The 24,069-nt window shown below is 37.7% G+C and overlaps 1 protein-coding gene across 2 annotated transcripts in view; it reads left to right on the top strand.

The window, feature by feature from the left end:
* Window positions 1-24,069, top strand: part of THADA (THADA armadillo repeat containing) — a 180,128-nt gene that overhangs the window by 154,007 nt on the left and 2,052 nt on the right. For both annotated transcript variants that reach the window (XM_068939662.1, XM_068939663.1), the window contains one exon: window positions 23,405-23,571. In XM_068939662.1, the coding sequence (XP_068795763.1) occupies window positions 23,405-23,571 (167 nt within the window). The remainder of the gene's footprint in view (window positions 1-23,404; window positions 23,572-24,069) is intronic.

Here is a 24,069-nt window from a genome sequence, read left to right on the forward strand (position 1 = left end):
AAGGCTTCACTTTCTTTACTGATGATCACTTCACAGAATATTCTGAAAAAGTCAGATAATTCAGTGCTAGAAAAAAAGCTATGCCCGTTGTTGTGTCATTTTCTGTATGGCTTTGCCATTTACAGAGGAAGAAGTGTTACCTTAAGTAAAGTTACAAACTTGTCTGTATCAGAAAAGTTTAAACAAACTATTTTAGCTATTATAACTAGGCCAGTACAATTCCATAAAGCAAATACCTTTAGATGGCTTAACCTTTACGTTGGTAAATTACCAAATTAAGCTTAAATTGCTTTAAGAGCATTTTTAGTGTTGTCAGCATTAGCACCAATTTAACTGATTTAAAATTGCCTGAGCTGAATCAAGTTTAGGTGAGCAATTAGATTTGCAGACCTAAGTAAATCTTTTACAGTGCCTGAATGATTTAGAAGCTTAAATTTTCTTTTCAAATGTAATGTAGGCCTTCAGGAACCTTTTGCTACATATACTGTGAAGCTGCAGTATGGTATATAGAGATGAGCAAGTTAGTGAACAGGCTGGAAGCTGCGTAGCTGCAGTGGGCTTTGTGCAGCACAGGCGAGGTGAGTAGGTCCCCTCTGAGCAGTGCAGTCACTGATGTACTGCTTCCAACTCAAATATAGCTAATGATTTAGACACGTTCTAAGTATCTGTGAAAATTAGTCCAGTGTTTTTATTATTTCCCAAAGTTCTTGAGTAATTCTGAGAATAGGATTGGGGCCACAAATGAGGTAGTTGGTTTTGAACCTATTACTGGTTTAATCCACTGGCCAAAAATTCAGATACAGTAGTCCTATTTCTGCTGTTCCAATTTCCCACACTTAAGAAATCGGCAATAGGTGATACTCGTATGTCAGGAGTTTCTGCATAGAAGGCAATTCAAAGCTCTCTTCTCCTTTCTTGATGGTTGTTCTCTTCCTGATATATTCTACTTTTTATCCTCAGCAAAAATAGAGTATCAGTGAACATGATTAATATCCTGTGTTTTGATTTGTCAACAGAAAGCATTTGGTTAGTTGCAGTGTTAGTTTTTGCTGGGCACGAGGAAGTCAAGACCTTTAAACAAGCTGACTAACCCTTCTGAAGGCAATCCTGTTGAGGAGGCGGCACATAGCAGATTTGGTTGAGATTCTTGCGGAAGTCATTGTTGTTGGCTATTGATCTGTGTTTTACTGGCCTGTAGTATCTCTGCCCTATCTTCTTACTGTATCAGACTAAACGTATGCCTGTAGGAGGTTAGCCTTCTAGCTCTTTTATTTTGTTTATTGACTAAAGGCTATAAATGTGAGGAAAGGGAGAAGTAAAAATGAGCTGCTTGGGGGGGGGGAGGAGAAAAAAATCATGTAATTGATTTAAAGAACTAAAACATTTTCCAACTTTGAATTCTTCTCTGGGCTTTAGCATTTGACTGAGTAGAGCCTTTTTATTTGTGAATCATGCTGTGTCCCTGACATGAAGGAAAAAAAAAAAAAGCTGTTTGTTTCTTGTGCCTCTAGTCTTTTTTTCATGAATATAGAAGATAATTCAAAAATAAACTTCTTAATGATTCGAGAGTGGGTGTCTGTATTTGGAGGTACTAGCGAAAAGGCTTATTTGTATGGTGGCTTGGTGGGGGGAAAGGCATGTAGCAGAGGTAGGAAAGGAGAAGTAAAGAGAGGATTGAACTGAACTACACTAACATTTGAAGGAGCAGAGGAGAGAAGAGATCATGTTTATGTTCCTTGTTCCTGTCCTCTAAAAATCTTTTTTCAGTGAACTTAAATGTTTGCAGAAGTCTTCATACATCTGCACCCTCGGAAGATCTTGTAAATGACCTGGAAGAGAGATAAGAGATAATGCAGTCTATGTGATGTTAATGTAGCACAACGGTCTGGCGTTCATCATCAACACTGCAGGTGATATCAGCAAATCACGGGTAACAGGCGTGATCACAAAACTTGTATCCCAAATGTCCTTTATGACTGATCCATGATGTATTTCAGGACAAGTGACTTGGATTTAATCTGCTCCAATTCCTAGCGAAATAGTAAGAGTACATATAGGGCAAAGCGAAAATGCTAAAAATACTGTTGTCATTGGTAATGTTCAACTGCATGATAGGAGCACCAGGACGAAGAGCATCCTACGTTTGTGCTTGAAACAGTGAAGAAATATATTTTACTTCATTTTTTCACTCAAGTGCTTGTTGGTATTTGAAACCGAATGTTTTCAAACTATTCATTAAAGTACATGCAAGCAGAAGGAGCTTTTTCTTCCACATGTTTACCAGTAGGTAAATCTGTTAAATAGACTTCTTAAAGCTTTAATTCATCAGAGTGTCAAGTTAACCCTCCCCTAACGCCTCACCTCTCTCCAGACTTAACCATTTACTTACAAAGTGATGAGGTTGTGCTGTGGGAATGGAAGGTAACTGGGGGTTAGAACCTGTGCAACACTGCTCTGAGCTGTATGCAGGTTTTGAGGTGTGTGCACTCTCTCAAGCAAATAAGAGCGATACTAACAATATGTTTAGAACTCTCATTTCCATATGATTAATTGCATTCATCCTCTTGCCAACCCCGAGGATGGATTCACCACTTTTTGCTCTACTTCTGTGCTGCTGTAGCCTTCTAGTAAGGTAAATGGGAGGATTGTGGTGAACAAAACAAGTGTCAGGTTACTTGGATCCTGGGCAAAGATTAATGTGTAGGGTTCAGCTTTTCTCATGCGTCGGATGACTTGATATTCAAGTTAGGCTAGTAGACCTCCTCATAAGCTGTGGCCCCAAACAGCTGCTTTAGTTGTAGCTCCTAAAACCAGTTCTGGTGGCTGCCTGGCTTTGAGAATTACCTGGTAATTAACCGAAGATAAACTAGGGAACCGCGTGCATGCAGATTGTTTTGAGGATGTATTAACTGGAATTTGCAGTAGGATCATAGCTGATAAGATTTCTTTTCCTTGATTTAAGTAAGATTTGTGCGTAATATTCACTATGCAGATTCTTCAGAGATTTTTATAGAGGGATTAGAAAAACATAGAGTTAGAACTTATCTGATGAGAAGAGATTGAAGGAGCTACAGATTTCCTAGCTTGAAAGACTGTAGGTTGTAAAGATAAAGAGGGACAGTTAATGAGATTGTATAATAACTCAGTGCAGAGAGCTGTGCTGAAACTACTATTTAGAGCTCTTTTACTAGCCAGCCTGAAAACATTGTTAGTGTTGAGTGGTTACAGTGCAGTACAAATGCATACAGAAGTTGGAAATCTTCATTCTAGATGCACAGCATCAGTTGCCGTGGTGCAAAGAGTTAAGAGCCTCTCACAGTTTGACCGATTTCAAGTCCTTCCTACTGCCCTGGGTAGGAAAAAACAGTTAGAAAGGACATTTAGAAAGTACTTATTAACACCTATGATTTTTAAGCTACCTTGAGTCTTTTATAACTTTGGAGTCTGTTGGTCAGAAAATCTCCCGGTTAGATCTTGTGATATGCCGTGGGGTACTTGGAAGCTGTCCTGAAGTTCTCAGAGTATTGTCTGGGTTACTAATGGGAAACTGCTAATCACATTAGCTAAAATATGTCAATATGCTTTGTATTGTGCACCAATAGAAGGAAGGTTAATGAAAATCTTTTCTGGGATAAACTCCAGGATTTTTGTTGCTTTGACAGTTTCCTTGATAACTGCGTTCTGGTAACTAGATGTGCAGCTCCCCAAAAATAACTCGATATCTGAACTTAGCATTACCTACTATAAAAAAAAGTCTTTTGAGCTGAATGTTAAGATTTAAATGGGAAGTGGCATTAATCAAAATGACCTGTAGGCACTGAAGAGTAGAGAGACTATACCCATCCAGGTAGAAGCAGAAGAGAGTATAAGAAAGTAATTGAAAGCAGAAAAAAACTCACTGCAGAGCAGAGCTGCTTCTGCTGCAAAGCAAGATGATTTTCCACAGATGAAATTTATTTTAAAAAGATTGCAGATGGAGTCTATGTAATATCCTGTGTAAAAGCATACTCCTCCAGCCTCAGTGGAGAAATAGTAGCAGCTTTTTACGGTATTATGTTGAAACATGGGATAGGACTGTGTATTCAGAAGCATTGTAAGGTGCTGAAAGTTCTTTGGTTACATTAGATAAAGCATGTTGAGGACAGGAGGAAAGGTCAAAAGGCTGCATGCGTATTCTCAGAATACCCTGAAAAGGTTCCAGTGAGGGAAACAGAGGCTATGCCTTAAGCACTGTGAGGTGCGCTAGAGGCTACTGAAAAGTACAGTAAAACATGAAAGGTAACATCACAAGTAATGCAGTTATTCTATCTGCAGTTATTGGATCTTTAGTAGAATAAGATTCACAGGGGAAAAGGACAACGTTCTCCTCAAGATGTTAAGTGTTCAGCCTTCAGCTTAAGAACAGTTGTAGCTTTATCTTTTTTTTCTCTTTTATGCTTTTAATGGTGAATACTACTTTGTCTGTATAGAACTGCATAAAGTGTAGGAATTATCCTACTCTTTAGGATAGACAGGAGGACAAAGAGTCAACAAGGACCATTTTAATCCTGCTAAACTGAGTAGATGGTAAATACCTGTTGTAGTTGGTGACTGTGTTGACCTTACACTCTAAGAAGTTTGTTCCAGAAAGCAAAATGACACATGGTAGAGATTACAAAAAAAAATTACTGTGGCTACAAGTTACGATTTCGTGAATGTTTAAGCTACTGTGATAGTTCTAAGAAGGGAAAAATTATGAGGTTGGTTGCAAGGATGAAAGAATTGATGTCCAGGGGTGTAAACGAATTTACCTGATCTCTGTGCTCGCATAAATTTAGTGCTGTTCCAGAAGCAAATTTGGCCTGTAGCCTATTTGTATCATATTTTTATGCTAATAAGTACATGTAAGATCTTTGTCATAACATCTTTTTTTGTCTGACATTCTGGTTATAGACTCTAAGAATAGATCCTCTTTTAAAAAAAAAAAAAAAAAACTTTTATAGGTTCTGATTGGCATTAATTAAGGTCATTTAGATTACATTTGTAATATGATTGTTTCCCTGTTTTAATGGTGACTCCTGAATAATGTTTAGATATTTTCTATAGTTTTGGAGGAAAAGCTGACTGAAAAAAAGATGCAAAATAGGCTTAAATATTTTTGTTCAGAAAACTCTTTGGGTGCTACCATTGAGCTTAGGTTCTGGAGCCATTACTGAATGTGTTATCTATCTTTGTATTTCTTTTCTGGTGCCATTTTTTTCCCTCTTTACTTACAAAAACAGAATATAATGAGGCTGTTTGCTGTCTACAGCTTACCTACTAAACTTGATGTCTTTGTCATCGGTAAAATATTAATGAAGAGCTATTTAATTGAAGCCAAACTGAATTCACATCCTCCTGCAGGTTATGAAACTTTATAAGCTTATGAAACAGGGCTTTCTGATATGTGCTGTAATAGTCTTGTCCCCGTTACCTTATAAGCAAATATGCGCCCTTTTGAAAGCGGCACAAAGCACCGAAATAGCACCACTATTGATCATCATCTGCTTTCAGAACATGACTTTTTATTTCTGAGAAATATCAATGGTTTTTTTTCTGTGTGTGTGTGTGTGTGAGAGAATCTATCTTTTACTGGTTTGCTTTTTACTCCTGGATTGATTATAGAAAGAGCAAGTAGTAATGATAATTGTCTGCAAGCCAGACCAGTTAAGTTATGCAAAATCAGCCTCTCCAATTGTAAACAAAAACTGTTCACGTTCTTCTCAATGAAATTGTTTAATGTGTTCTCTAAAACGAGATGAAAGTGCAGAAGAGCTGATACGCTGGAAGCCTCTGTGGCAATTCAGAAGAGAACAAAAAATATTCTTTTTATGAGAGTGAAAGAATGTCAAGGACACTCCAGGGGAAAATAAATTGTATTATCCTCCCTGTCTTGACTAGTTTTTACAGCTAGCTCATAAAGATTTTTGTTTTAGTAGCTGTCATCCCACATTGGTAATTCTGGGCATGCTAAGAATTAACAAAAATGTTTAGCTTTTTAATCATATCTAGAATTTTGAAATATGATTTTCACAGATTTAGAGTCATAATAGAGGTTCCATGGTACACAAAGATTGCAGGACTTGCCCTATAATCTGTAAGACATTTTGCTACTGTATTCAGCTCTTGTTATACAGAGGTTCAAATGTATTATTTGAAGAAATGGATTCAAAAGCTATTAGTTGCATAAAAATTGAAAAGAAACTTGCAGTAATAATGTGGTAGCTTGTCCTTCCTCTGTAAAAATTATGCCTGAGCACCAGTTGCGTTACTTTGCTCACCAGCTGTGCACTTCTCTGATTTTATTAATACCTCTCCTTCTGTTTCCCTATTGCTGTGAGAGAGTAAAGCTGTCCCAAGAGATTTCTTTTTGAAAGACTTCCAGTGGCTACAGACCTGAGCAATTTGATACAGGACAGTTACACAAAATAAATAGCTTTTAAGGCTAGATTGTGTCACAAAACAGACAAGCAACAATGAAAAAGAATTTCTCTTACATTAAGGATAAATTGTTTAATAATTAGGAATTAGGAAAAGGGAATGGGGAGAGAACAACACTGGAAGAATGAAAGGGAATTGCGTACAGTTTGAAAGAGAAGAATGTGGTTTCCTTTTGGAAGGAGCTCATTTTCTCAGAGCATCAGACAAGAGCTGGACATGGTTAAAAATCAGAATACAGAAGTTGGTGGTAACTTTTCAATCCTTTGTTTCCCAGTACAGGTGAAAGCTGGAACAAATTGCGTGCTATTCTAACCGGGACTGTGAATGTAAGGCTTTATCCAGAACCTGCGCCTGCCCCCGCTCCTCCTCAGATTGCTTGAGATGGAGAAGGCCAAGTGAGGCAAAGCAGTCCAAATGAATTTGGCCTAGCATCTCTAATGTTTTACGTATCCTGACCATGGTGTGATTTCACAGACATTTCAGTACCTTTGAAAACTAACCTAAACCCCCAGCCTCATACTTTCACATACAGTGCAGTTGAGGACTGTGTTCCAAATCACAAAGATTTCAGAGAGTCCTGGGTAGATACATCTATACATACACAATGTTCTTTATAAAAGGCTAAGTTGGGATACCGACTGAAATTATGTGATGAGCAAGAAAACTTGCTAAATTTTACAAGTTTCCAATTGATTATTTCTGTATCCTTAATATTTCATAGCCCTAAATGAACACAACTCAGTACTGTAAACATCTAGTTTGTAAACTGTTTATATTTAGACTAAATATATGAAATTTGAATTTAAATATGCAATTCACCTATATTATAAATAAAAAGGTCTATTAGGAAGTGCATGTTGAATGTTACCTGACACAATCCATTAATTTATTTTTCAGTAAATGTATTTTCATGGAAGCCTCTGATTGCCAGCTGTAGTGAATGAAGCTCTCTTGTCTTTCAGAAACAGTGGTTGAACAGACATAGCAACAGTGTAAATTTATTCTTGCTCTGCCCTTTGCGTCCCACTGGACCAGAAGTTACCACCTCAGGAAGAATGAAACTGATAACCTGAGCAGAGCCCTGCACAAAATATTTGTCCCACGTAAACCTGTTTTAAGGTGGTCACGTAGAATACTCAAATGTGTTTGTCCTATTGTTTTGCACAGAGATGTAATTCAGCAGTAATGAGGCGATAATACATTTCTGCAAGCATATTCTTGTATGCAAAACTTTATTTGTGTCTGTCTAGGTGGGAGTGAGGCAGGGAATACAAATACCTATCACAACTAACCTAGACCACTAGCTAGTTTGACACAAGCAGCACTCAGCATTTTTAATAACCGAAATACTATCTACCTGTGCCAGAGTCAAAGCAGCAACCTAGAATGAAAGGTGTTTTTATTGTGTTGCCAATTCCCTGAGCACAGACTTCACACTGATTTAGTTGTTTTAATTAGTGGGGAGATAGGTTAAGGCAGTTGTGGGACACAGTGAACTCGTACTTCAAAACTTAACATGTCTAAAACTGACCTCTTTTATTTCTACAGTCAGTTCCAAATGAGCTCTTACAAGGAAAACTCAGAACCGGCTTAGCTGAGCAAATTGATGTCTCATGCATAAGAAGGGCAAGTTAAACATCATTGGGAATAAAAGCCTAGAATTTTAAATATCGAGAATTTGACTTTATATTAAGGGCTTTTGATTGTTAGAGCAAGACTGTGTTGAAATCATTCTGAAGAGCAGAACTATTTATGGCAGTTGCTTACAGTACCAGTGTAATGCTACTTTCATATGTTTTTAATTTTGTACCTTTGCAAGGGTCTGTATTGTGTTCATGATCCCCTTGTCATGCTAGCAATGGAAAACTATTTTTTTTTATTAAATAATTCCCACTGGTAGGATGAAAGTGTTAACAGAAGCACTTTAGTGAAGGTCTTGATTAACTTGTACACTTTACTTGATCACAGCGGAGGTTACACTTATAGCATCTGATTACCAGGACTAATAAAACCCACTCGTTTTTTTCATGTACTACGTTAATTACCTTCTCACAACACAAGGCTGCTTCATGTTTGTGTTGAAGACCACAGTTATATTTTTTTAGATTTCTCCTCGCTGTACTCATCTTTATAAATTCACACCCAACCAACAGTAACCTTCCCTAAATCCAGACTCTGTAGACTGCAATATTGTAATTTCAGGATTGTAGATTGTTACATTTAGGCTTCTACATCCCTAAGTTAAGTGTCTAAAAAGTGATTTTTTTTTTCCAAATGTCACTGAGTGAATCAGTTCTGAGTGAGAATCTCTGACTGAATTTCATTCTGTTTTTCTTGTATGAAATAATTCTTCCTCTGAATACACAGAACGTTTTTTATAAGAATCAAACAGAAATATTAATGGAATAGAAATGTGTTTAAGGCAATGTTGCATATTCATACAGTTTACTTTAGCAGTGGATAGGTGACTGAAGTTGAACAAATCATTGCTGAACTTCTATGGACCTGACGTCTTGTGAAGTGAATACGGTTTATGAAACTTAACATACAGTTGCTTAGATTATACGGTGCTCAACTTAACCTACTTTTGCTCTAATAAACATCAGAAGATGGATGTGTTTTTATATTCCTCATACTTACTGAAAACATTCTATATAGTGTGTGTCAGTGTGCATTAAGAAGCATAACTAAGAATTAAATGCCATAATATATTTTCTCTTTAAGTCAAATTTTTAAAATGTAAATTATTCAAGTAAATCCCCATGCTGCAAAATAGTATATTAATATCTCATTCCATCACCACCTTCTGTCAGAATTGTCAGGAAAACAGGTATGTCCCATGTTCTCTGACGGCTGGATGTGGTAGGATCAAACAAACAGTGTTAATGAACAAGTCATGGGTCTTTCAGAAAAGATGTCCCCAATATTTAATTCCTTCTTCCAAAGCATTGCATAGGTTAGTTTAGCTAGGCAAGACAATATTGAAATGGGGAACAGTCTCTCAGGTTACGTTCCAAAGTATAGAGGTCTTGATTGTTTGGAGCCAGTGACTTCAAACTGCCCCAATATGAAGTCAGCAGAGACCTTGGAATGCAAATGCAATGGGGTGCAATGAGATCTCAGAGGTAAAGGGATCTCAGGGTGAAGTAACACATAAGTATATGAAATGAATTCTGTGCCAGAATGAATTCTGTGTCAGAATGTCAGAAGATATTAATGGTTTGCACTCAGATTCATGTAGGTATTAGAAACAGTACAGATAGCCTCTGCTTCTTAGCTGTCTTGTTTTGCAACGTGTTTTTATTTTTGCCATGATTGTCCCTGTGACAGTATGGCTGTCACAGAGTAAGGTAAATTCTCCAGAGTAGAGGACTTTACCTGAATCTCCCCAGTGTAGCGACAAAGGCCCTATTAGTGCCACACATGGCAAGGTGAAGTAAAATCTGACCTTTTCTGATGCAAACTCACTTGAAATATGCAGATTGAAAAATAAGATGTTAAAGACCAAAAGAGGCAAACACATGCTGATGTACATAAGGCATTGTTTAAAAAGAAAAAAAAAAAGTTCCCTGCGCAGTGAAATGAAGGGAGCTTGTTTGTTCAATGGATTTATTTTGCAGGTAAGTGGATTTTCTCATGTCTGACCACTCAAGTTTCAGTCTTTTGCTGCGTGGGACAGTAATAGGGTCTCTGTTTTCTACTCAGCTAGCTAGTTTCTTAGAAACAAGACTTAATATCTCGAATTCCCCTATCCTGGTTGAAATTGGACAGCTAGTTGAGAAGTTGTCGTGGGAAACGTACACAAAAGCTTGCCTGCTGACTTCCTTATTTTGTTAAAAATGGGACAAGACTGTCTTTGATGTTTATTCTTGTAGTTTGCCAGTCTGGTTGAATAAAATATACTAGAATTGTTACACTTTTCTATACACGAAGCGCTCCCTTCATCTCTACCTGCCCTCCCACTTTATTCTCTGTATTTCTCTCACCTTTTCAACAGACGTTACACTGACTTCTGTTAACTCATTGCCTTCTGCTTTCTGTCTTCATCATCTTCTCTTTATAAATTGTCTTATACAGTTCACACACAATTCATTTAATTTACATTTTTATAGGCAGTCGATAGTCTGTTGTTCAGGTTGTCTGACGCTTCTCATTATAATATCCTGTTTTTCAGCTACTTATGTTAATCTTTAATAATTGATAGTGACATTTTGCACACTGTAAAGATTTTTTTGTTTTACTTTAATTGTTTTAATTACAGGAGACGTGATTCTGTATACCAAGTTAGGGGAAAATACTTTCTTTATGAGGGCTACAGAAAGAATTGAAGGCCTTTTCTTTTCAATGCTGTAATATAGTTATGTTATGGATCAAGAATTTTTTGGTGAAATATGTTCCAATTTGGCTGAGAAATAAGATTATAAAATGTTGCCATTTCTATATATTCATTAGTGACTTAGTGGAGTCTAAAAGCTAAAACCTCCAAAGCTTTTTGTGATCACGAAACAGCTTAAATTTCTGTGCTCTAAAATGCTTGCATGCGTTCCCAGTAGGGCTACCGGATGTGCAGTATTCCAGGAATACTGTGACTTGGAAGGACTTTCTCTGCAATTGTAGCTGTAGCCGGCTCTAGGGCAGGCTGTCTTTAGGCATGTGAAAGCGCTCCTGTGCTTTCAATAACACTTAAGAGCGATCAGTAAAGTGGGGAGAAATGAGCCTTGGAAGGGAAAAAGCTGAATCAGAAAAATTCTATAGACTGCTGGAGGAGTTGAGCTGAACTGCTGAGGGTAAGGGATAGGAACTGGAGGAGATGATCCTTGCTTGGTCTGGTGAGGTGAGGAGACTTGGTCTTGCAAGTGGGAGAGGAGGATGTAAAGGAGGAGAAAGATCTGTGATGAAAGTCTCCTTTGGGGAGAGGGAGACTGGACTGGGTCCAAAAAGGGAAGCATGTAGGGAAGAAACAGAACGGACAAAGAAGATAAATGCAGAACAGAGACAGAGTGACTGTAGGTAGTTATGAGTCTGAGAGTTAAACCCTGAGTTTTCAAAGGAAAAGCAGGACTTAACTGGTTAAGATAATTAGACTTGGGCTGAGATAATGGGGTGATGACTGGGTCTGGATAGAAGACACTGGAACAGTGCTCTCACTGTACTTCCTATCTCCTGTGATGTTACCATTTCCTGTTATTCTGTTAGTTTCAAGTGGTAGCTGTCTCTGTCGTTACCCTAGTGGTTCCACTGTTTCTTGACTCAGGAGATTCAGTAAAATCTCACATTATTTGGGTACAGTATAATTTCTTTTTCTCTTTTAGAACCTAGAAAATTACACATATGCATTGCTATCTTCTGCCTTTCCTCTTTCCCTGCGTAAGAACGTTAGTAAGATTGCCAAGTATCCAAAAGTCAGGAATCAACTGTGTTGTGCTGCATATATTAGGAAGCAGAGATTAATTATGTTGTGACTTGCTGTGTTTTTGGTTCCCCTCCACCCACCAGAAGTTCTTTTAACGTTTAATGGACGTGACAGATTCGCTTTGAGGATGAATCAGGCTCATACAGTTTAGGAAACTGTGATCTCTAACAATACTACATCCCCTATTTAGAAATTAAAAGTGATTTAGTGAATAAGACAGGATCTCAAGAAGGGAGATGCCAAAGCCATTGGGTGTTGCTCTTGAGATTTGCATTCCATCCCTGCCTATCTCCCACAGAGCTGTTTTGTGCAGGTAAGCAAGTCACTCCAACCGGAGTTTGGAAAGGAGGCCACCAGTTTGCTGAGTGCTTAGATTGATACTTGGGAGGCATGATTTGCAGTTCGGAGCGCGTGCAGCTGAAGCCAGAGGGAAATACATTTCGAACATTAAAGCAGTATGTGATGCTGAATACTCTGAAGAAAAGAGATCATAATGTCTCAGATGAGACATCTAAAATCAGTCAAGATTTTTCAGTCTTTGTTTTGGTGCTTTCTTTCTTTCTGTAGCTGCAGAAAATGGAAAATGCCATTTCTTCTTTCGGTGGAGATCATAAATATATAAGTGGTTTGAAGTACTCCATGTAATGATTTATGACAGTGAGAGTCACAGGTTAGCCAGTCTGTCTTTCTTTGAAAACTTGGAATATTTTCGAATAGGAAAGGTTCAGAGCCAGGTATTAAATGAGATAACAAAGAGAGAGGTTTCCTCCCAATAACTGCAGCTTTGTGTTGCATAGTGCACATCTGCATTCATGTGTTAGACAAGAATTTTTTTCACGTTTGTGGTATCTCCTGCGAGGAGCCCTCCTGCTCAGCACATCACTATACAGGGGAGAGTACTCACAGCACAATCAGTTCCTTCTCAGTTGAAGAGATAAAAAAAACAATTCCTCAAAGGACTTTGAAGGAAATGGAGAAGACAAATGTAAAACAAATACATACATTAGACACGTATATTTGTATCTATATTATACTTCCCTTTGAAAAACTCTGAATAATATTTATCAATCAAAGAAAGAGCATGTGTATATATATTCATGTTATATGTCAGATTAGGCAGTTCTCACTCCTGCTGTAAATTTACTTGGAAGAAGGTCTCAGAGTAATTCATCTAAACCATGTTATGGCTTACTGATCCACCTGAGCGTGTCCAGGCCTCCGAAATGGTGTTGCATGTGATGAAGTTGCGGGTAGCCACCAAGCAGATGTCTGGGATAGAAACATGCTATCCCTATCCAAGTCGCTTGAACTGTGATAGAGTATGCCCTGATAGCTAGCAATTTCCTCGCAAGTCTTGATCCAGCTCTTGCGCATGTGGACAATGGTTGCCTGGAAATGCCTGAGCCTTGGATATTTCAGGAAAAGATATAAACAGTCCAGAAGATTTCCAGAAAGGTGTGGAACTGCCCATATAACGGGTTACTGAAGCTGCAAAATTCAGAAATCCTCTAGGAGGCAAGAGCTGTGCAGAAGAAAAATGTGAGATGAATTACTTGGTTTAAGGTGAAATTTGAACATCATCTTGGGAGTAAGTCCTGGGTGTACCCCTGGTCCTAGAATCACCTCCAGCCATGCTAGGGCAATTAGGTCCAGCAAGCCTTTATGTTGAACAAAGCTTTTGGTAGTAGAGGAATGAGGAATGTGTGTGCATCAATTCATTTATCTGAAAGGGAGCCTGGAAACCAACCCACTCTCTGAAATCATTGGTATATCATCTCCTTGTGAAGGGCAAATGGCTCTCTCATGCATTGATAATGCTCTTGAAAGATTTTTCTGAGATAGGCATTTCCCATTCAGGATTGAGAAATGCAGCTCTGACTGATGTATCTGTTAGACACTTCCAGGAGAACTGCTGCTAAGTGCTCTGTAATCTCTTTGTACTGGGTCCATTGGACAGTTACCTCTTAGTAGAGCAAAAAGGCCAGATCGTGCACAGGCCCTTAGCCGTGGAGTTTCTGCCTCTGTTTTAGGCTTATTCAGTTTACAGAGGTTAGTTGAATCGGAAGGTCATTTGAGGGCCCTGGCCCTGACAGAAGGTGGAAACTCCTTCCTTGAGGCAGACTGAAAGATGTCCCATGATCGTAAGGTGTAAGTCTTTCAAAAATTGCGAGCCTTTACTGGTCTGGGTCTTGGAAAGGAATTGTCAAATAAGAGATCCCTAACAACACCTGCCTGTCTTTAGACAGGTCACAGCTGAGTCAGGCTGACCTTTTATTCATCGGAACCGCCGATAACTGTAACGACAGATCATACCACACTGCATCAAAAGCAGCTTGAAAGCAGGCACTGCAATGCATTTGGAGCTTGACAAGGAAAGAAAGAACATCCTCCCGGTCATTTGTTACACTTACGCTTACAGTGTGAATGAATTTTTAGTTCTGACAGTTTCTAACGTTTTGGTGTATTTGCAAACCTAATGCTATTTTTATGGCATTGTGTATATGTGTATATGCCAGGAAAAAGATTGAAATAGTACTTGCTTATGAGCCAGTCTTACTCATTCATCCTTCATCCATATGGACACTACATGGCAAGCTTCTTGAGGCAAGGGCTTTTTGTTATTGAGCGTTCACACAGTGAACAGCTTCTATGGGGTTTTTTGCCATAAATAAGTATGCGCTCTCTTACATGCTGAGAAAATGAGTTTAGAGAATTAACCAGCGAAGAAGCTGAAAATATATCAGGAACTTTTTTGACAGAAATTATTATACAAGAGATTTCACTTTCTGTAAGAATAATCTTACAGTCAGTTTATTTCAAATATCCCTTCTTAATAGGTAAAATGAAGCAAAGATAAAAATGAAGTATAAATCATCCCTATTTAAGAACAATCTCTCTCTTTCTCCCCCACGGTCTTCCCAGTACTATGTAATGATAAGGTACCAGAACAGACATGAAGACTGAGTTGCACAGGTTGCTCTTCTGTCTTCTGCTCAAAAATACTTGAATTCAGCAAGTCACACACATTCCTAGAACAGATGTTTCATAGTAAGCTAGCTAGCATCTTCCCTACTCAAACATGCTCAACCTACCTACAGTTTACAGGAATATGCAACTCTGCATTGTGCCACACTTTAGTGCAGAACTGCTGGAAGAAGGGAGATAAGACATAACAGTGTGAATTAATTTCCAAGAGAAAACATAGAATGAGATCAAAGCATACCGTAACCTAAGTGGTCTTGAGTAGCTCACGTATTTATATATTTATTTGGAAATTTGCTATTACTCTAAATTAGTCTGAATTCCAATAACTCACAAGTGAAGAGTTAATTTTGGTTAGCAGTTGTCACCAGTTGTGACAAGCATGCATCTAGAACAGAGGTTATAGTACCAGAAAATTTACTGTTACAGCAATACTCAAATGTAAAAATACATAGCATTTTTATGCTTGCATTTGTTTCTAGCAAAAAATTCCACTAACATACGCTTGGTATTTCGAATCACATAGTTTAATTGGAGAAAATAGACAGATAACTACTACACTGAAACTTACGATTACCATAGCAAGATTTATTGGTATGTAGGGTACTTGTTAAAATTGGTGGCTTTTGCCTGAGAAGCATTATATTGCTTTTTCCTCTTTTAAGAATTACGTTATACAAGAATGTAAATCACTGTGACTTTTTACTTCATATTCCCAAATGTATTCCAACACTTTACAAGTTGTTCTCAGCGCTCTTCTACAATGTCAGATCATCAAATGGATGAAGGAACTATTTGCTTTGTAGAATACAGTGCCACTAAAGTTGAAAGTGAATGGACTGTATTAGAATCAGCTCATCCATTGAAGACTGGCTACTGATTATTTACTGACAGTGCTTCATTTAGCTATATTAGTTACACAGTGGCACCGTTATGTAAAGGCTATGACTTACTATATTTTTGAAAATTAAGGAAGAATATTTGAAAGGTAATTGTATGTGCTTAGCCCTGGAGTCTCAAAGTGCTAAATGTGGAAAGGAGATTTTATGTGAATAAATTAGTAAATTTATTTACAAATTAACTTTTTAATTACAAGTCAATGAACAACACAGCAGCTTAGAGATCTTGACAGGCTCCTTATGGAAGCTATGATGGTAGTGGCTATGACTCCATAGGAATGAATGAAAGCCTGTCTTTTATTACTGCTTTAAAAACAATTTTTACATATGTGAGTGTTCTTCCCCAAATTATATTGGTTTTAAAGTATTGCAGGGAGGAGAATTTTGTTCACAGTTTTCTGTATTGATGACCCACCCTTTCTTTGTTCTGCTCTCACTTAAGTAACAAATCTTTCACCATTGTTCTCCAGGTACTATTCTAAAATCCCACATATGAGCCAGATTAATTGATCTCCTGTGTTCCCACAGCATGGCTCACACCTCATGCACATTTGATAATCCGTGCTAAGGAAAAGGTTCCTTAACTAGAGTGTGCCAATAATAATAACATTAGTCATATATTTAATTCTAGTGATACTAATTTTGAAACTCAGCGTACATGTTCATTTTTCTAATATGGTAATCTGAGTTAAACATTCATATGGTCATCAGAAACTTTTTAAACAATTAGCTGAATAATATTAATTTTTACTGTTTCAAAAGGAAAACTGTGAGTTCTGTGGGATTATCTAGAGACTATTGGTTTTCTGCTGTTTAAATTAAACAACGTGGCCTTTGGGGGGGAGGGGGAGGTTTTGAAAAAAACAGCAATGCAAGTGGTAAAGTCCAAATGTTCATTTCCTGTAAAATATCTGTTAGCTGTGGTTGTTTTGTAATAAAACCCTTTGTGGAAAGGAGGCATGGCTTGTATGGGAAAAGCTTATATATTTAAAAAAAAAAAAAATTCTAGTGACTGAGTTGGAAAATATTGTTTTGTCCACATTCTAAAAATGGGGTTGAAATGATTAATAATGTGTGTGGTTTTTTTTGTTGAAGAAGGAACTTTAAGGTAATTTTCTGTTCAGTCCTGAGCTGCAAGTTTCCTTCATAATCAGAGCTGTTATTAACTCAGATCTGTTTATAATCAAAGCTGGGAGCAACATTATAATCAAAGTCTAATCTGGGAGCAACATTACTGCCACTATACTTAGAGACTGCCACTCTTAAGAAATTAGTTTTGATTGGTTTGTTTTGTAATATTGTTGTGTTTTGACATTGTGTTGTATGATGTCAGGAGGGGCCTCTTTTTAAAGTCATCCTGAAAAAAGCATGGCTATAAAACAGATTCAGGCAGGAAAATGGAAAACAGATGAAGTAGTTGTATCATTCTCATCTAGAGAATGATACTTCTCCAGAGGATAGAAGTGATCTAATCGCCTTTGATTTTATGAAACACTGTAAAAAAGAATCTGCTTATATATTGGATTTTTCATAAATGGTCATTTTAAAAAGTGGAAATTCTAGGTTTTTTTTTTTTGTAGCTTAATTTAAACTGACACACTGCAATGAACAAAACACCCTTTTAAATAGTCATATATCAACTCTCTGGAAACAAGGTACCCTTTTTGCATTTTCTTTCTTTGTCATTTTACTTCTCAGTTGTTGTTCTTTTTTTAATCCTTAAGTCCAGAAGGATGGTAATACTGAAACAGCAATTGTGGAGATGAAGTAGGTGTGAATACCCCTTTGTTTTTTATTTACTGTTCCTGCTTCTCTTCCGTCCAGTTGTTTTTTTGAAGGCAAGACACCTATGTCTTGTATTGCTACAAAGTTGCACAATTCTCTCAAACTCAGCTTATAACACATAAGCAGGTTATTTCAACCTAAGAAATTTGGTTTCTAACCTGACTTTATTGACCATCTTATGTAACTCTTGGGTTGGGCCGGTGGGGTTTTTTTTTCATTTGAAGACTTACGTCTTGTGAAGGCTATGTATACACAAACAGTGTATTTTAAATAAAAATATATCTGCATCAATTTCTCACTCCGTTCTCTTATATTTGACCCGGTAAGAATTGGGGTTAATCTGATTACTACTTAAAACCGGAAAGAAAATGTTCAGCACTACCAAAAGTGATTAGTGATTCAATAGGTGAGATTTTCCATTTGCAGATCTAATATTACAGGTATTAGTGACTGCAGTGCTGGATCTGCCGTCGTTTAGATGGGAACCTGATCTCTCTTTGATATTTGTCGTCTTGTTAAAATGATATATCAGAAAAGCTGGGATTAATCTCCAGTTTTGCCTAGCAATCATTTAGTGAACTTCGTTGATGTAAATATCCATACTTGTCTCTGAAGTAAGAATACTACTACCTGATTTTACAGGGTGTTATAAGGTATTGTATTGATACTGATGTACGTACTGCTCGTGCCTAGCTAGACAGCACTTTGTGCAAAAAGTAAACAAGATTTTATCAAATTACAATTTTTATCAAATTTACCTGGTCTACCAAAAATACTTTCTGTAATTTCCGTTGGAGAGTTTATTGTTTATGTTTTCCTTGAAAACATCCCTGCTGTTGGTGCACTGTTCTTTGAGAGGCTTTCTCTCAGGACTTTTATGTTAAGCTTCCTTGTAGCAGTTCTATGTTCTGAACATAGTACACATTTATACAAATTGCATTACTCTTCAATCTAAAATTCTTATTTGACGATTTCCAGGAAAAAAAAAAAAAATATATATATATATATATATAAAGGTTTGGTAGGTGAAGAATTTATTTTTTTTTTCCCTTTATGTTCTACTTCTGTATTTTGCTTATATTTTATCTTGGTTGGTGCTTACAATCCTCTGTGTATGTACTTTTAATACATCCTTTTGACTGTCTATAATATAGTTGAGGCGTTAACAGAGAACAATTGTATAGTTTGAGGACACGTAATAGGCTTCTACAAGAAATATTTACATCTGGCATGATCAAAGCTTGTGGAGTATATGAATGTGTATGTGGGAGGTCTAATTTTTATGTGGGTGGATTAACAAAGATGACTAAAACACTGCAGTACTTAACCCCTTTCCCTTTATGAAAACTCACTTCCTGAGAATGAAAAAAACATGTAGTACCTGATTTTTATCTTCTGTTTTTCATTTCAAGGAGTATTAATTCTTCTACGTGTAACTACTTGTCTAAAGCATAGAGAATTTTGTGTATTTCAGCCTTTTTAATAGCTTATTTAACAAGATGCTTATCTTGCTCATGATGTTTTTGCATGTTGGAACATATTTATGTTCTAGAATTTTAAAAAATATTATGTGATAATTTTAGCACTATTTTGATAGTCTGTAGAACTGTCCTGGTAGGAGCACTGTTATATTTTCCAGTGTTTGGTAACAGCTAGCTCTTCAGGTTTGATTTTGGCAATTTTACTTCCCACGGTAGTAATCAGCTGTCAGTGGCTTCTAGAAATCTGTCGTTTGAATTTTCTTTTCATAGAGTTACTTAAAACAAATAGTTACATTCTGAAAAGCTATTAATAATCATTTGAATCATCCCTATTGGCATTTCATGTACATGTTTCTGATGGGGAAGTTTCAGATCACAGCACACCTGAACTGACAGCTCCCTGAAAGGGGAGGTCTTGCTCTCCATTTTGCCTTTTTCCTTCTATGCTCCTTCCTCCCACTGATGTGTGATCCTCCCTTCCCCAACTCCCAGCTGTACCGATCCTGACCGCAGGGTAACTGATTCAGTTTGCTAATCTAGCAGAAGAGCCCGCACACTTAATTGTGCGTCAGGTGTGTATTCTGCTCTTTTGAGTGTTGGCATAGCATGTTATCAGTGGAGTACCTGAGCTGGCTCAAGGTAAGTACCAGCAGCACATGGCTAGAGGGGGTTGCGGGTGGGGGAGAACCACCTGCCCTTTTTGGCAGTGGTGAACTTCCAGCTTGCTCAAACCACTGTCTGAAATCATAGCATGAGTAAGGAACAGAGTAGCAAGTAATGTGTGATACAGGGCTAAATGAAAATCAGTCATGTTTTGCAGACAGCCTACGTACGGTATGAGGAGCAGTTCTTGCGAACAGTTAATACCTCAGTGAAGACACGTATTTGTTTTTAGAAGACATACCTCCTTTCTGGGCATCTTAGATTCTTTACATATTTACAGCATCCATTACTGTTACTTCTAGAGTTGAGGATCATCAAAGCAATAAAAGGAAAGCATTTATATTAAGTTGTGGGAATGTGTGCAACATTGCTTGCTGTTACTTATCTGTATTACATTAGCACTCAAAAGCTTAGGGAACTGATATACTTTCTCTGGATTCTTGTTTCATCTCTTTGTTGTCCTTGTGGCAATTACAGACCCCAAATCAATTCCTGAACTATTTTAGCATCAAATATTTGTGTGAACTTATAAGTCAGTGAACTTCTGTGCACTCTGTAAATAATGGCTGCTGAGGAAGTGGTTCACAAAACATACAGCCTTTGCTGGTGCCCTGCAGGAGAGGGATGCGATGGGCAGATGGAAGCAAAAATTTCTTCAACTGCCAGAGCTTAATCTATTGTTGAATCTGTGTCAACACCCCAAGTACCACGAGGCCATTATGCTAGCTTCTTTATAGCACAAAACTGAAGATAGGCTCTTCTCCAAATTTCCGAAGCCTAAGTTTCAGCATTATCAAGGTAACGTGTCTCTGGTTTCAACATGAGAAGTCATGTGTTTGGTTGGTTGATCAGTCACTCGATATCTACAGTTTGCGTAACGTTGGTATATATATTTTGGGCCAGTACTGTGTTTGATGTGTTCATGCTTTTCCTGTGTACTAGACCTCCTTTATATGTTATTCCTGTAAATTTTTCTCTTCCTTTTTTTTTAAAAGAAGGAATTTATACCATTTATTTTGTTGTGACACAAGGATCTCCTACAAGATTGCCATGTTACATGACCACAAAACAGCTTTTTATTCTGTGTTACAGTGTTGAAAAACGATCATTAAGGCACGTTCCATCTTAGTAGTACCTCAGCATTGCTTATTTTTGCCATGCTTTGTCAGTGTTCATCGTGTCCACAAAATAATGGAATTGAGAGGCCCCGATATAGATTTCAGAGCCTTTCTCAGTGGGCCAGTGTTCTCATCCACAAAGGGATCATAACCGTATTGAGAAGCCCAAATCCTCAAAGGAAACAAAAACAAAAAACAGAGAGACCCCAGAAAATGGTGTATGCAGCTGGATCTATACTCAGTTCATTAAAGCAACTGCTAACTTCAGAAACAGCAGTGGGAAGAAAACATGTTTGTTTTCTAGTCCTGAGCATCACTTACCTTGCTAAATGTTCAAGTACAAATAAAATGGCACAAGCAAGGGACATTATTTAAATATTGTCAGTTCTAACTATTCAATAATCATCGGTAGAACTCTGAAGGATCGTAAGAATTTGAAAGAAGTGGTTTTACAATGTTGTGTTTTGTAAGCGTTTGTAACCTGGACGCTTACCTTAAGGTAAGGTGACGCTTACGATGTCACCTTAGAACACACACTCTCCTCTTTTCATTTATATCCTTCCTGCTCTAAGCACGGCCGTTATTTCTGAGGAGTAAAGGTGCCAATGGCGCTTGAATGAAATTGCGTTCTACCTGTGCCTAACCAAATCACAACACAGAGCAGAAACACTGTGCCCATGCTGTAGGTATCAGTCTTTCACAACGTAGGGCACAGCAACAGAGAAAGGAAGTTCTAAAAGAAAGTCTTGGAAAGAAGTGTCAACAAAAACTTAAGTTTTGCGTGGTGTGGGAATGGCCCGCCGCAGCCCTGCAAACTCGCTCTTGCTGACAAAGCTGAGTAAGGGATGTCCTAATACAGTGATAAGTCTTCACATGAAGGAAACAAATTCAAACATTTCATTTTACTGTCTACTAGAGAAAAACCACATATGTAACGTTATTAGGTGTCACAATGAGATTGACTGCCTGCCTTCCTCTTGCCTTGCCTGTTCAAGGAGATTTCCATTTACCCTCATCTAACTCTAAGATAAAGAAGGGACCATCTATTCTTTTTCCTTCGCTCCCTTTTGTGTAACGGTCCTTTGTTCTCATGGTCTCAGATTCATCCTGTCTGATGTCCTCACGTACTTTGCCTGGTCCGTCAAACATCATGTCCTCATCTTTTTGTCAGTTGTATGCCCTTAGTAGTTTCTTGAACTTCCTTATTTATCAGCCTGCGTACTTCTCTAGTTCTGGTATGCAGATGGGGTTTTACAGGCTATTTCTCCTGTGTGCCAGCATATATTAAAAAATCTGCAGTTGGCCTAAGGCCCTAGTAACTGTTACACAATAAAGGTCCATGCTGCAGCTCCGAATGTGAGTTGTGAAGGATGGTTTTTGATGGCTTTCCTATACCTCTTTCAAATCAATTACTCTTTTCCTTCATGATAAAAGTTTAAAAACAACTCAAACATGAAACATAAGGGCTGGCTTCCATGTCTCTATTGATTTTCTGAATAATTCCGACTTTACTGTGCTTTCTCCTCATAAAGCAGAGTGACACATCAAGAGCGATGGGTCTTTATAATGTTATTATTTAGAAGTGAGGCCATCCTGTAAGCTGGTGAATGTGGACAAGGATGAGCCTTGCCAAAATCTATTTTGCAGTAATGTGGGTTTCGCAGGGGTTTGTTCACTAACTCTCCTCCTCCTGCCCTCTGCCTTCATCCCTATTTAAAACAACAACAACAACAACAACAACAAAAAAGGAGTTACGGCTACCATCGGTGAAACTCGTATCTATGAATGCGGTTGTTGGATTTCTAATGCAAACAAAGCTTCTAGCACTTTTATGTATTCCATTATTGAGAGCAGGGCTAGGAACCACATAGTTAAAACATCTGCACAAATGAGAGCAGTGGGGAAGTTTAGGGAAGAAATATGGTGTAGATGATGGTTTTGTGTACAGATCTGGCATGGTTTATCCATTTCTTTACTCCCTAGGGAAATACTGTAGCAGCTGATAACAAAAACTGTTTAAATATAACTCAGCGATGGTATTGTAAGCAGTCTCTGCCTTTCCCTTCCTTTACATCTTCTCTAAGCCTGTTGTGTGCTTGATCTCTCTTTACGTCTGTGTGCGAATATGTGCATCTTTCGAGAGAGAGAGAGATTCTGCACAAAACAAATAATGGTTTATATCCCAGTGCTTTGAAAGCATATAGTATGCTGTAGGTTTTGGCGTCCAGTGTATCATCAAATCAAATTTAAGGCCTATCTGCAACTTGGCATAGTCGCTATGTAATAGTGTCAGGACTGCCTCTGGAGATGCTTGAAACGGACATTTTTGTATACCTGAATCCATATTAATGAACAGCACTACATGTGCAGGGGAAAATATTAAGTATCAGTGTTTCAGGTGCTTCATGTATTATTTCAGAACTGAAAAAGGAAGGACCCCAGATGGCAGAGAAATAAACATTTGTCCAACTTGTTTGCAGTATAATTCATCATTCTAAATGTGTTTGTGTAAATTCAGTATTTGTATTCGTGACATCATTTTTGTGCTGGTTTTTTTTTTTCAGTCCTGCTATATATATTGTTGTTTGTATTTTCTCTCAACAGAGTTTGCATTTAGGATAGTGAACGCTCCAGTGGCCCTGGATTTAGCATTTGGCATACTGTGTGAGCTGCTTCAGCTATGGGGGGAAATCCGTGCTGGGATACCAGTCTTGCTGGAATGGCTACTGGGAGACAATGATCTGAGAAGAGATTTGGAGACTTCAGCTCTGGTAATTTCAACAGTCGGTTGTTTTCTCGTACTGGAGTTGCTATATTTCTGCGCTCCTGTGTTAGGAAGAGAACGAAATATCTAATCTGATTAAGCTGTTCTGGAAGATCATTACTCCAGTATTAACTGTACTTCAATTTAAAATAAAAATTCACATGGACAGTAGCGTATTAAGAATAAATAAATAGAGTCTGATCTCTGAGGCCCGGCAATGTCAGCATTAAAATTTGGAGGAAAAAAAAAAATTGAAATAAGAGTTACTTAACATATCATTGTTGACTGAAGCGTTTCAAGGTTGTAACCAATTGCTTTCAGTATTATTGCAGATGATTGCTTTTCTTTGATTTAAACTGTTGTTGTGAGTGCCAGGCACATCTAACGTTCAAGAACAGTGTTCTCCCAAGTGTTTGCTTTTCCAGAGACTTCATTTAAATATTTGGTAACTTTGTGCTGTCTTCCATATGACTAGTACTGTACAGCACATGAAACAGCCTTGGTT

Source organism: Struthio camelus, chromosome 3 (genome assembly GCF_040807025.1).
Source record: "Struthio camelus isolate bStrCam1 chromosome 3, bStrCam1.hap1, whole genome shotgun sequence".
In the NCBI taxonomy this organism is placed as follows: domain Eukaryota; kingdom Metazoa; phylum Chordata; class Aves; order Struthioniformes; family Struthionidae; genus Struthio; species Struthio camelus.